The sequence below is a fragment of the Delphinapterus leucas genome, chromosome 1 (genome assembly GCF_059928025.1).
Source record: "Delphinapterus leucas isolate spDelLeu-1000000601 "Yukka" chromosome 1, BTC_Dleu_Yukka2, whole genome shotgun sequence".
NCBI lineage: Eukaryota > Metazoa > Chordata > Mammalia > Artiodactyla > Monodontidae > Delphinapterus > Delphinapterus leucas.
In genome coordinates this window covers 181247309-181261039 of record NC_143129.1, presented here as the reverse complement: position 1 = coordinate 181261039, position 13731 = coordinate 181247309, and the positions used below count along the sequence as shown (strand labels likewise).

At 47.2% G+C, this 13731-nt stretch overlaps 1 protein-coding gene across 3 annotated transcripts in view; it reads left to right on the top strand.

Moving 5' to 3' along the window:
* Positions 1–13731, top strand: part of TNFRSF8 (TNF receptor superfamily member 8) — a 69011-nt gene that overhangs the window by 35468 nt on the left and 19812 nt on the right. For all 3 annotated transcript variants that reach the window (XM_022598698.2, XM_089901058.1, XM_089901050.1), the window contains exons 5-8: positions 870–963; positions 1298–1455; positions 3777–3893; positions 6867–7019. In XM_022598698.2, the coding sequence (XP_022454406.2) occupies positions 870–963; positions 1298–1455; positions 3777–3893; positions 6867–7019 (522 nt within the window). The remainder of the gene's footprint in view (positions 1–869; positions 964–1297; positions 1456–3776; positions 3894–6866; positions 7020–13731) is intronic.

The window sequence follows — 13731 nt, the reverse complement described above, 5'->3', positions numbered from 1 at the left end:
GCTTTCTCCCCTGAAATTCTCCAGACGTCATAAGACTGTATTAGCCCCATTTTATGTGAGGAAATTGAGGTTCAGAGATGGCAGGTAATTAATTGCTCAAGACCACAGAGCAGGGAATATCTAATCCAGTGTTTGAACCTTATGCCCAGGTCTTATCACCCCACCACAGTGCAGATAGATAAGTCAGCATTGCTCACACCCTCCTCTACCAAAACTTCCAAACTCCAGTCCACTTGATTGAAAGCACTATGTGTTTTCTTCTCCACTTTTGCTTCCACCCAGTATTCTCCAGTACTCTTTGGCTTGCAAGTTACAATGTTTTTGGCTCATGTAACTGAAGTGTCTGAGGATAGCTTAGTGGAGCTTAAGGCATGGCTGGATCCAGGAGCTCTGTCTTTTCCCGTCTCTCATCTCTACTACCCTATGTGTTGGTTTGTCTGTAAAATACCTACCAGCAGCTCCTGGCTTGCTTCCTACCCAACCCTAGTGGAAAGACAGCTTCTCCTTCCCACATTCTCAACAACCAAAATAAAATCTTGAAATTGCCTCTCATAGGCGTGTCTTGGGTCGTGTGCCCACCCCTGAACCAGTCCATCATGGCCAGAGGAATGGGATGGATTGATTGGTCCAGCCTGGTCCCATGGCTACTCCTGAAGTGGGGTCCCAGCCCCCTACCACAGACATTGAGACTGGGAGGTGTAATTCTCCAGGGAAAATTGGATGGCTTTACCTCAAAAGGGAACGGATGCTGGGCAGGCACAAACATCAGATGGCCACTGTGTTTTCCTGGGTTGCGGTGGTAAAAGGCGTATTTCGGAGCCTCTGGCTCTGTAATACCAAGTCTGAAGGCATCACCATCCTCCCTGCAGGCACAGCGCAGAGGAACACTGTCTGTGAGCTGCCTTCCCCAGGGGCCAGCCCCAACTGCAGCGCCAGCCCGCAGGACTGCAAGGCCCCTGCCAGGTGACTCCCGGCCCCCTCCTATCCTGCTGACCTTAGCGTGGGGTTGTCCCACCCCACAGGAGGTCCAGGGCACTGCTGGCTGGGGGTGAGGATGGGTTTCAGCCCAGGGAGCCTCTCTGCCAAGCCCACAAGTCATTTGAGGCCTCACTGTGTGCCCAGCCTGCCCTGAGCACACAGGAGACCGAGAAGGCCTAGAAAACACAGCCCTTACTCCCAGGAGCTGACGGTGGGCCCGCCAGAGGCTGTGGGCAGAGCGTTTGGGGACCTATTCTCTATGGAAATGGTTGTCGCTGAGCACAGACTCCCCTTGTCCCATCCCCTGCTTCCTTCCCAGCAGCACCGTCCCCCATGCCAAGCCCACCCTGACCTCTCCAGCAAGCTCTGATGCCAGGACCACACTTCTCGGAGGGGGCACCCCCCTCGCCCCAGAAGATGCTTCTAAAATCACTGCCCACTCTAGCTCCTCCGTGGGGAGGCTCAGTCCAGATCCAGGTAAGTTCTCCAGAGAAGCTGTGCGCTGTCTCCAGGGAAACGGTGTCCGATGGCTGGGCGACTGTGTGTGGCAGTCAGGGCAGGCAGGCACCGAGCTGTGGTCTTTCCCAGCGTGGGGAGAAGAGGGTCTCCGGGTCTTCTGGGGCTGAGGGCTTCGAGGGCCAGAGTAGATAATGGAAGGACTCATTCGTGTCACCTTTCGGGTGCCAGACACTGAGGCAGGTGCTGGGGCATATGCAGCAGAGCAGGCCAGCCTCTGCAGGTGTCGATTGGATGCCCCGCCCTTGGTTCCCGTGGTGACAGACTGGGGTCCTCAGCTCACTCCTGTTTATTACCCAATAGCCTTCCATTGTATAGGGATACCACACTTTGTTCATCCAAACAGTTTTTGGATTTTTGAGTGGTTTCCATTTCGGGGCTATAATGAAAAACATTTGTGTGAATGTATGTTTTCATTTCTCTCTTTTTAAAAAATTGATTTGTAGGGCTTCTTATAATTCTTTGTCCTATAATTGTGTCCAAAACGTCTTCTCCCACCCTGTGGCTTGCCTTCTCCTCCTCTTTGCGGTGTCTTTTGAGGAAGCGACGCTCTTCATTTCAGCGTAGTCAGATTGATCCATTTTTCCGTTATGACTCCAGCGCTTTCCATGTCCTGCTTTGTAAGGCTTCTCCTCCGCTGAAGTCTCAACGACGCCCTACATTTATTTTCTAAGGTCATTGCTGTTTTGCCTTTGTTTAAAGAGCCCCCATGAACATTCAGTTGAACCCACACCATTTATCAAATAAATTGTCTTTTCCCCACTGTTTCACGTGCCATCTTCGCTGTAAATCAAGGGTCCATAGATGTGTGGGCAGGATTCTGGAGCCTCTATTCTATTCATTGTTCTCTGTGTATTCCGTGTGAACACCATTCTCTCTGATTACTATAGTTTTCCAGTAAGTCTGGATGCTTAAGCAACTACTCCAACTTTGGTCTTCAACAGTGTATTGGCTGTTCTTGGTAATTTGCATATCCACATAAATTTTAGAATCAGCTTTTCAAATTTCATAAGATATCCTATTGGGATTTTAATTGGGATTGCATTGAATCTACAGATCAGCTTGAAGAGAATCCACCTCTGCAGTACTGAGTATATGGTATAGCTCTACATTTATTTAGGTCTTCTTTATTTTTATTTAAAAAATTTTTATTTTATATTGGAGTATAGTTGATTTACAATGTTGTGTTAGTTTCAGGTGTACAGCAAAGTGATTCGGTTCTACATATACATATATCTATTCTTTTTCAGGTTCTTTCCCCATATAGGTTATAACAGTGTATTGAATAGAGTTCCCTGTGCTATAAGTAGGTCCTTGTTGATTATCTGTTTTATATATAGTAGTGTATATATATAAAATATGTTATATGTTAGTCCCAAACATATATGTTATATATGTTAATCCCGACATATATATATGTTAATCCCAAACTCCTAATTTATCCCTCCCACCCCTATTTAGGCCTTCTTTAAATTCTCCCAATAATGTTTTATTATTGTCTGTGTAGAAATATTTACATCTTTTGGTTCGATTTCTAAGTATTTGGTATTTCTGATGATGATGTAAATAGTACCTTTTTTAATATTTCATGTTCTAACTTTTTATTGTTAGCATTATTTTGAACTGTGTGAAATGCCAGTATTTGACTGTTTCTGTACTATCAAAATGGCAATTTCATGTGGTTCAATGCAAATATATAGATGTTCAATTGATTTTGATGTAGTAACATTATATCCAACTACCTCGCGAAACTCACTTATTTCTTCTAATAATGTATCTTCAGACTCTTCGGATTATCTGTGCACTTAATGATATCATCTGTCCATAACTGCTTGGTATCTTCATTTCTAAACCTTACCACCTTTATTTCTTTTTCCTGCCTTATTGCATTGCCTATGATCCCCAGGACCAAACTAAATAGAAGTTGTGATAGTAGGCATCCTTGCCTCATTGCTGAACTCAAAGGGAAAGTGGCTACCAAAGTTTTGAGCAGGGCAGTGACAGAGCAGTGAGACTGGGGAGAGGGCTCTGGCAGAGGGGAGGGACTGGAAGTGGGGGTGGGGGGCAGTTAGGAGGCAGTTAGCACTCTTCTCTTGTGTGGCCTTAGACACATTCCTTCTGTCTCTGAGCCTCAGGACTCCCTCTGAAGGGTGATGGACATGTGCAGAGTTTGGGAGCTGGCCATGGAGCTGGGGGGCTTCAGTAATGGGAGTGGTGGTGGGATGTGGGCGAGGCCTCTGTCAAGGTGGCCTGGCCTGAAGCTTCTCTGCTTCTTTTCCCAGGGCTGACCCTGCAACAGCCATGCCCTCAGGGGTCTGCCGACTGCAGGAAGCAGTGTGACCCTGACTACTACCTGGACAGGGACGGTCGCTGCACGGCCTGTGTGAGCTGTTCAGGAGGTAAGGGCCTTGTTTCTCCTCCAGAGGCTCCTTCCAGGGAGCAGGTGGGGTCTTAGACAAGAGGCCAAGAATCTGGGGGTGGGAGCCCTGAGCTTGGTCTCGGATGCTCAGCCCTTGGGAGCCTGGTTCACCTTTCTGGCGTTTTTTGAGCAGTTGGCTTCTAGTGACTCCTACTCACGATTGTGGGTTTTGATGGCCGTGACCCGTTTTCAGAGAGCTTCCATTCACTCAGTCTCTCCTGCAAGGAAATATTTGTCGATCACCTACTTGTTTCAAGCTTGTCTCATTATTTTTGTACGTATCCTATGATGTCTGGATTGCGATTGCCCCCATTTTACAGAAGAGGAAACTGAGGCTCAGGGAAGTCAGGGGGCTTCCAAGGGCCACAAGCCCTCGCAAATGGCAGGGCCAGGATTTGAACCTAGGGAGTCTGCCCCTGGGTTCTGAGCTCATCAGTCCACTGTGCTGCCTCTTAGAGCACCTCTGCACAAGCACTTAGAGACTGACTGCTATATGCACGGTGGGGTGACGTCCTGCCAGAGTTTCCCCTGCGGCCAGCTCCCCGCAGCCTCACAACACCACCAGCCTCCCTGTGATGTCCAAGCAGCTGCCCAGGCCCCGGGCTGCCATGGATGTAGCCCCGGCCCACTCACAGTGGCCACCACCACCAGGGGGAGGCGTGATTCTGCCTCTGCAGCAACACGGACTGGAGTTCAGGGAGGCCAAGTGGGGGAAAGGACACTCCGTTCGTGGTTGCTGGGGTCACTGTTGCAATTACTAAGGTCACAGAGCAAATTTTCTCAAAACTGAGTGGTGAAAAGCAAACTATTCGCTGTACTCGTGGATTCTGTGGGACAGAATTCAGACCCAGCACCGCGGGGACACCTGGTCTCTGCTCCACGACGTCTGGGATCTCAGCTGGAAAACTTGAAGCCTGGAGCTGGAATCATCTGAAAGCTTTTTCATTCTCTGGCCTGGGCTCGATGCGGCTGCGGGCTGGGCCCTCAGACCCTCTCCATGTCGGCCTCTATATGGCCTGCTTCGGGCGTCCTCAAGTCCTGGGTGCTGGACTCAAAGATGAGTTGGGGTGGGGTGGGGTGTAGAAACCATACCCATTTTTACGGCCCAGTCTCGGGAGTTACACGATGTAACTTCCACTGCATTCTGTCTGAGGAGGTGGTCACAGGGCCCTCGAGTCACGGAAGGAAAAAAAAAGCCTTCTTTTTTTTCTCTTCTTTTGGCCGTGCCGCATGGCATGTGGGATCTTAGTTCCCTGACCAGGGACCATGCTTCTTGATGGGTAAGTGGCTGAGCTCTGGAAGAGCAGACAGACCCAGAGCTATTGCTGCGGCCATTCCTGGAAAAATGTCACCTGTCACAGCTGCTGTGTCAGATGGGGAAACAAGAGATGGCTCTGGGCCCAAGAATTCCTTCAACTTGAACAACCGAAGCCCTGCAACCCTGTGGAGTGGAGCCCAAGTGGCCGGGGTCAAGTCTTGGCTCTACTGCTCGGGAGCTTATAAGCTCAAGCAAGTTTCTTAACCTCTCTGGGCCTCAGTTTCCTCATCCGTCAAATGCGCAGAATAATAGACCTCTCTCAGAGACCTGTTCTGGGAGTTAAAAAGGTTAAGCCGGGTTAACCTGGATAGAGCACTAAAATCACTGCCTTGCACACACTTGGTTATGTTAATACCATATTATAAGTAATAATGAGAGGTTTCAGGAAGACACTGTGCAGTCCCTTATCTTTATCGTGCAAGGCTTCTAAGCCTGTAAGTATCCCGCTGATTGAGAAATGTCCTTATTGAGCGAATCACATTTGTCTAAACTACTGATGCAGTAATTCTATTTTCACCCGTAAACAGAGCATGTAGAATATCCCCAAACATGTATAAATGCATTATTATACTTCTTCTTTTACAAAACCACTAACAATTTTTTTTTTGATTTTTGAAAAAACCCACTTTTCATCATGGAAAATTTCAAACATATTCAGAAGTAGAGAGAATCAGGAATGGTTACGGACTATCACCCAGTTGTAAAGAATTATCAGTCAGGGCCAGTCTTGGTTCATCTCTACCCATGCCCACTCACGCCTGCTCTCTGAATTATTTTCTTTATTTAAAAATTTATTTTGGGCTTCCCTGGTGACGCAATGGTAGAGAGTCCGCCTGCCGATGCAGGGGACACGGGTTCGTGCCCTGGTCCGGGAGGATCCCACATGCCGCAGAGTGGCTGGGCCTGTGAGCCCTGGCCGCTGAGCCTGCGTGTCCGGAGCCTGTGCTCCTCAACTGGAGAGGCCACAACAGTGAGAGGCCCGTGTACCGCAAAAAAAAAAAAAATTATTTTATTTTAGTTTTTTGGGATATTTTCTTTTAATAGCTTTATTGAGATATAGTTGACATACAGTAAAATGCACACGTTTAAAGTGTGCAGTTTGATAGGTTTTGTCATATGTGTGTAGCTGTGAAACCATCACCACAGTCAAGACAATGAACTGTCCGTCACCCCCCCCCAAAACTTTCCTCATGTTCCTTACCATCCCTCCCGTCGCTCCCTGCCTCTGCTCCCATTCCTAGGAAACAGTTATGCTTTCTGTCACTATGGAATAATTTGCATTTTCTGGCTTTTCCTATAAACAGAATCATAGAGTATATACTCCTTTTTTTTTTTTTGGCCGTGCCACGTGGCAGGCAGGATCTTAGTTCCCCAACTAGGGATCGAACCTGTGTCCCTTGCAGTGGAAGCTCAGAGTCCTAACCACTGGACTGGCAGGGAAGTCCCTATATACACCTTTTCTTGTCCACCTTCTTTCGCTCAGGATAATTATTTTGTGCACCAAAAGATCTGCTCAACGGAATCATCAGATGAGCATGTGCTCCTGGGCAAATATGTCTCTGTCCTCCTGGGGCTTCTCTGGACCCCTGCCCTCTCCATCCCAGTCCTTCCTCAGGACCTTTCTCTGTCCCGCAGACCACCTCGTGGAGAAGACACCTTGCATGTGGAACTCCTCCCGCGTCTGCGAGTGCCGACCTGGTATGTTCTGTGCCACATCAGCCTCCAACTCCTGTGCTCGCTGCGTCATCCGCCCCATCTGCCCACCAGGGATGGTCACCAAGCTCCAGGGTAAGCAGTTCACACCCCCAACCAAGGGGCTGAGTTTTCTGTCCCTAGGGCTGCCCCTCTCCCCACCCCCAACTACAAATGACCTTCAATCCCAGCTGTTAACTAGGTCAGGTTTGGGCTATGTTTTCTCTTTGAATAGTTAGATCCAGGGAGTGGGATAAAATCCAAACTTGGCATTTTGGTAAGGGTTTCTGAGGATTATTTTAAAATTTTAAAATTATTAAAAATTTTTTTTATTCTTCTTCTTGAAATTGTTGGTCTGGTAAAATCTTGACTTGTTTGCAAGGCTGTTTTATTGACTCAAGATAGATCAATATAAAGTTTATGAAGAAGCTTCCAATTCAAATGATGGACATTCACCAGAGTGTAAAAAAGTATAAACCCTTGACAGTGGACAAAAAAAACAAACAAAAAAGAGTTCATCAGCAGATGAGAGATTTCAACAAATTTTTAGAAGGTGGAAAACAGATGGAAGGCTGGTAACAAATGAAACCAAGTGAAGGAAAGCTTACGTGACTAGAATTCACTCCATGAGGCCTGCAGAAAAGTGAGGGGTAAGTTGCTCCTAAGACCCACCAGAGAGGCTCTGGGCTTAGAGCAGGTGAGTAAGATGAAGGATGGGGGTGAAGTGGAGAATTAGAAAGTGCAGTGAGCTGCAACTTCATCTCGAAAATAAAAATTAAAAATTTGTAACTGCAAAACCCACCAACCAAAGTACAATCTAAAAATAAAACAAACGAATGAATATAACAACAGCAAAAAAAATGTGTAACAATGATATACCATGGGCATTGACCAGTCTGAGAGATGGTGCCTGATTTTTTATCCCCTGATGAAAATCATCAACTTTTTAGCTAATGACACTGAAGGACTATCTAGATGTTGGCCACTCTGGTGCAAAGCCCCCTTTGCTTGTGTCTTTGGGAGTACATCCTGTCAATGGGCTGTTCCTGCTAAGTCACGCTGAAGTGAAGCCTGCCAGCTCACATTCCCCACCCATGAGCCCAGAGTTCCCAGGAAGACCTCCTGCTGAGGGAAGAGACCCACTGTGAAAATGACATCCTAACAACACAGTAGGAGAAACCCCACCTGCCGCTGGAATGGTCAACATCGTTCTTTTTAAATAAATATGAATGAGCAGTAAAGATTTTCAGACTTATAAGGAAACACAGCAGTATGAAGGAGAATAACAAGATACACAAACAGAAAAACTTACTACAGATGAAGCAATGATGAACCCAGGAATGGAAGAGAAAAAAATTAGTGTCCACAGAAAAATTCCAGAAGTTGTTACAACCACAAAGTGAGAACAGAAGGCAAAGAAGAAGGAAGAGCAAGAGAGTAAAGGGCAAGAAATGGCTTTTAGAAAGTGCCCTTGTTACCAATCTGTTGCCTCTCAGGTCCCAATTCACCCTTGAGTACCTGCTGTGCCCTAGAGGATTAGACTCTTGGAAGATTTCTCCTCCTTGAGTGTGATGCTATGCTTTGCCAGTAGGGGGCGCTAGAGGACCCTTGCGGGAGAAAGGAGGCTTCTCTTGGCTATATTTGTTTTTTCCTGCTCCTGCTGCAGAGTCTGCCTGCAGGGCCTGTGGATGGGGACATCTGGTGGTGTCCTGCCCCAGTCATGCTTCCAGAGTAGACAGTCCCTCGGCAACCACAGACCCAAGCTAGGTCTGGCGACCACCTTCCATGCTTCAGGCCTCATGTCAGCAAAAATGCCATAATTTCCTCTGTGGTCCCACCCTCCCACCCCGCCCCGCTCCCAGCCTTGGGTCTGCACACCATTTCTCGACACAGTTACTGTGTGCTCCCACGGTGGTGGCCCAGCTTTCCCTGTGTACCTGACCTGAAAAGTGAGACTTCAGATTGAAATGACCTACCGGCAGCAAAGCAGGATGAATGAAAATTACCCATATGTAGACATAATAGATGCACCACCATTTATTTATCCATTCACCAGTTGATGGACATCTGGCTTTTTTCCAGTTTAGGGCTATTATGAGTAATAGCAGCTACAACTGAATAAAGCAGCTACAACTGTTCTTGGACAGGTCTTTGTATGGACATATATTTTCATTTCATGGGTAAATACCTAGGAGACGGATGACTGGGTCACTGTGCTGGCCACACAGAATGTCTTTGAGGGCCAGATCAAAGCTGGCCACCTGTCATCTGATCCAACCATATCATTTTACACGTGGAGAGGACCATTCATAGTGCCAGAGCTACAGCTGGAACACAGAGATCCTGAGTCATAGCCAAGTGCTCTCTACTGGACCACACCAGCTCCTTCTTAGTTGAACAGAGAATTTTTTACTTAGCTAAAATACAATTACATTTGAAAGCAGAATAAAAATATTTTCAGACATAACAGGGGAGAAATTCTGCTTTTCCCCCATGTATCCTTTCTTAGAAAGTTACTTGAAGATGTAATTCTGTTAACTGAGGGGCAAAAAAGAAAAAAGAAAAAGCCACGAACTCTAGAAAACAGCGGTTCTATCCCAGGAGAGCAAAGAAGGGGAGTCCCAGAATGACAGCTGTGCTAAAGACATTACAACATCTGGTTGAGCCCCATCAGAGCAAGAAAATGAAGGGCTCCAGGGAATTGTCTGTAGGAATAAAAGGTAGAATTACAATTTCATGAGTAGTAGAGTTGAAAAACTTGAGGATACGGTAAAGGCACATTATTCTTTTATCAACAAGGAAAAGAAAGGTGACTGAAAACTCCAGGGAAAATAGAAAGCTGACAAGAAATGTACAGTTCAAATATGAAGACGAACATTTCATCTGATTTTAAGCAATTTCTGGTTGTACTAGAAAAGGATTCCATTTGACCTTGATGTTAAGACCATTCTCCTTCAAATGACCCAAGGATCAGGTGTTTCAATTTAAAGAGAAATATTTAAGTGTGGTATATCTTTTTTAGTTTCTAAATTGAGACTAAAAGCAGGCAGCTTCTTTCTTCCCCCTCTTCCAATGGGCCAGAGAACACAGGCAGACTAAGTATGGGCTAAACCATGCCTTCTTCTCACCTTCAGATCCAAAGGAGGAAGAAAAGGGAGGGTCAGTAACCCAGGGAGAAAAGAGGGTGAGGTATGGTACATACAGAGAAGGGATGAGAGGCACCCAGGAGCGCTGGGCCCACCTTCTCCGCTCAGAGCGAGGGCAGCAGTTCTGTTGCTGGTTCCTGTCGCAGGTGTTCCAGTGGCAGCTCAGACCGAGGCTGCCTTAGAGAGAGGCCAGAGGGTGCTAACTGTGTTATCATTCTTTTTTATATATATATATATATATATATAAATTTATTTTATTTCTGGCTGCATTGGGTCTTCGTTGCTGTGTGTGGGCTCTCTCCAGTTGTGGAGAGCGGGGGCCTCCCACTGCAGTGGCCTCATCCGTTGCAGAGCAATGGGCTCCAGGCACGCGGGCTTCAGTAGCTGTGCACGTGGGCTCAGCAGTTGTGGCGCATCGGCCCAGTTGCTCCGCAGCATGTGGGATCCTCCCGGACCAGGGCTCGAACCCCTGTCCCCTGCATTGGCAGGCGGATTCTCAACCACTGCGCCACCAGGGAAGTCCGAGGGTGCTAACGGGGTGTAGCCACAGTTGGTGTTCTTGAGCCCAAGAGCTCCTCCAATCCTCTGGAAGCCAACTCTCACTGAATCCCCACAACATCTCAAATACAAATAGAAATTAGCATAACAAGCTGCATTACCTGCCTCATAGCCCAAGGCCTCCGGGCTTCAACTAATTTAGGCAATTGTCTGGTGACCACGTGGAAAGACATAGCATGTATTTGGAGACGCCCCAAAATCAGACGGCTCCTCAGGACCCTACCAATGCAAGAAGAAAATTAATCCTAGCCTCACTTTCTCTTCAGAGTGTTTCAGGAAAACTCTGAGAGGTATCATGAGAGCTTTTAGAAGGGAGGCGTGTGTGGGCGGGAGGTTTGTTTTGTGCCACATAAGGGAAGGGGTGCCCCCTCCAGGAACATGGGGGCAGAGGGGGTTAGTAGCTGGGCTGGACCTACTTCAAATGTGGGCCATTTTTTTTTTCTGTCCTAGAAAAGCAGTTAATCATAAGGTTGTAAGAAAGCGCTCAGGCCCCAGGCAGGAGGCAGTGTGGTCCAATGGAAGGTGCTCTGGGCTGGGACTCAGGAGCCCTGATTTCTGACTCTAGCTCCGGCTCTGTGGTCCTCTCCATTTGTAAAAAGAGGTGGCTGGGTCAGATCAGAGATGACCATGCTTGAACTGGTCCTCAAAGACATCCTGTCTGGTCAGCACAGTGACACAGCTTTTCTGCTCCTATAGGTACTCAAGTGAAATGAAATTATATGTTTTCACAAAGACTTGTACAAGGATACTCATAGCTGCCTTGTTCATAATAGCTTCAAACTGGAGACAACCCAAATGTCCATCAACTGGTCACCGGCTAAATAAATGGAGGTACATCTCTACGATGGAACAACTACTCAGCAATAAAAAGGAATGAATTACTGAGACAATCACCGTGAATGAATCTCAGAAACATTATGCTGAGTGGAAGAAGTCAGACACCAAAGAGTACACATTGTACAATTCTGTCTAATGAAGTTCTGGAGGCAAACTCATCTGTAGTGACATAAAGCAGATCCGTGGCTGCCTGGGTGTGGGGGTGGATTGATTGCAAAAGGACAAGGGAACTTAGTGGGGAGGTGGGGATGTTCTAGATCTTGAGTGGAGTTACAGTTACATGAAGGTACAGTCATCCCTCAGTATCCACGGGGGATACCCGAATCTGAGGATACTCAAATCCCTTATGTAAAATGGCAAGGTACAGTGGGCCCTCCATCTCTGCGTGCTCTGCATCCGTGCGGTCAATCAGTCTGCAGTTGGTTGAATCCTCAGGTGTGGAATCCTCGGATGTGACCCGCAGATATGGAGGGCTGACTGCTGAATGCATACACTCCTCAAAACTCATCAAACCGTGCGCTTAGGGGACATTTCATTCTATGTAAATCATGCCTCAATAAAACTGACTTCAGAAGAAAAGAACTTGAAGAATTGAGGTGACATTTACATACCAGAAGATGTTTAAATTTATTTATTGGTTTACATTTATTTAATGAGATTTCTCTTAAATGAAACCAGGAAGTCTGCAGTCACGAGGCCAACTTCCCGCATGGTCACAGCTGGCTGGAGATGAGGAGTAGTTTTCTTTTTTTTTTTTTTTTGAAATATTTATTTATTTAGGCTGCTCCAGGTCTTAGTTGCAAAATGTGGGATCTTTATTTGCCGCATGCAAACTCTTAGTTGCGACATGCAGGATCTAGCTCTCCGACCAGGGATCAAACCTGGGCGCCTGCACTGGGAGCACAGAGTCTTGCCCACTGGACAACCAGGGAAGTCCCCCAAGGAGAAGCTTTTCCACTTTGATCTTTTGAAACACAAATCTGATCGTCTCAGCCAATTAGAGCCACAGGAATAGTGTGTTACAAAAACCTTGACATTGCAGCATTCATCTCTCACTCCTCTGTGAGTCAGCTGGGCCGCTCTGCGGTCTTGCCAGGGCTTGAAGGTTTGGTTTGGGTTTGCTTTGCATGTACTTCTGGGACCAGCGGGGGCTGGCTACCCACCCCTGGCGTGGTCTACTTATGGCAACGGTGGGAGTGCAGAAAGGGGGCGGTGGAGGTCAGATGCCTCTTGAGGCCCAGCCGTCGCTTCTCTCCCGTTCCACTGACCAGACAAGTCACACGGCCAAGTTCAGACACCAAAGGGGTGGGGGACGCACAGACACCTGCCTTGACCTGAAGGAGCTGCAGATTCACCTGGCAAAGGGTGTGGATGTGGGGCAGGATACAGAGGTGGGACCACCATGCAATCTACCACACCTATCCCATCCTGTTGCTAATTAAAACCATCACTTTGGGGAGAAAGACCCAGTGTTTAAAACAGCCTTATTGCGGTCTAATTTACATACCATAATATCTAGTAGTTTTAAGTGTACAGTTCAGTAATTTTAAAGAAATTTACAAAGTTGTGAAATTATCACCACCTTCTAAGAAACCTTGTAGGTTAGTTAGTTGACTAACCCTAACCCTTGTAGGGCATGGGTCAGTCAATCCCATGCCCACCCCCAGCCTGGATAACCACTAATCTACTTTCTTGTTCCTCTAGATCAGGGTTTTGGGGACATTTCCATAATGTGCATCCTTCTGTGTCTGGCTTCTTTCACTGAGCATAACACTTTCGAGGTTCATCCATGCTGTAGCTGTATTAGTACTTCATTCCTTTTATTGCCAAAACAATATTCTAGTGTACACGTCTACTACATTTTGTTCATCTGTTTCCAGCGGATGGGCGTTTAGGTAGTTTCCACTTCTTTGACTTCTATGAAGAATGCTGCTATGAGCCATCTCCTCCCTCCCCCCACCTTCTATTTCCTCTGCTTAGAAATCCCCACCCTTACTCACATCCCAGCAATCCCTTCCGCAGGGAAGCCTCCCTGGCCAGATGAGGTCAAGTTTCCCATTACAGGGACCCCACCTGCCTTCGTGTGACGCCTGAGTCTGTGAGCCCCACCAGCCGGTGGGCCCCCAGGGGTGGGGATCTTGTCTGTTTTGCTCACTGCTCTGTCGCAGCTCCCAGCACAGTCCCCAGTACATAGTAGGTGCTGAATAAAGGGCTGTTACAGTGGAGGGAAGTGAGGAGGGAGGGAGAGAGGAAGTGAGGAGACAGAG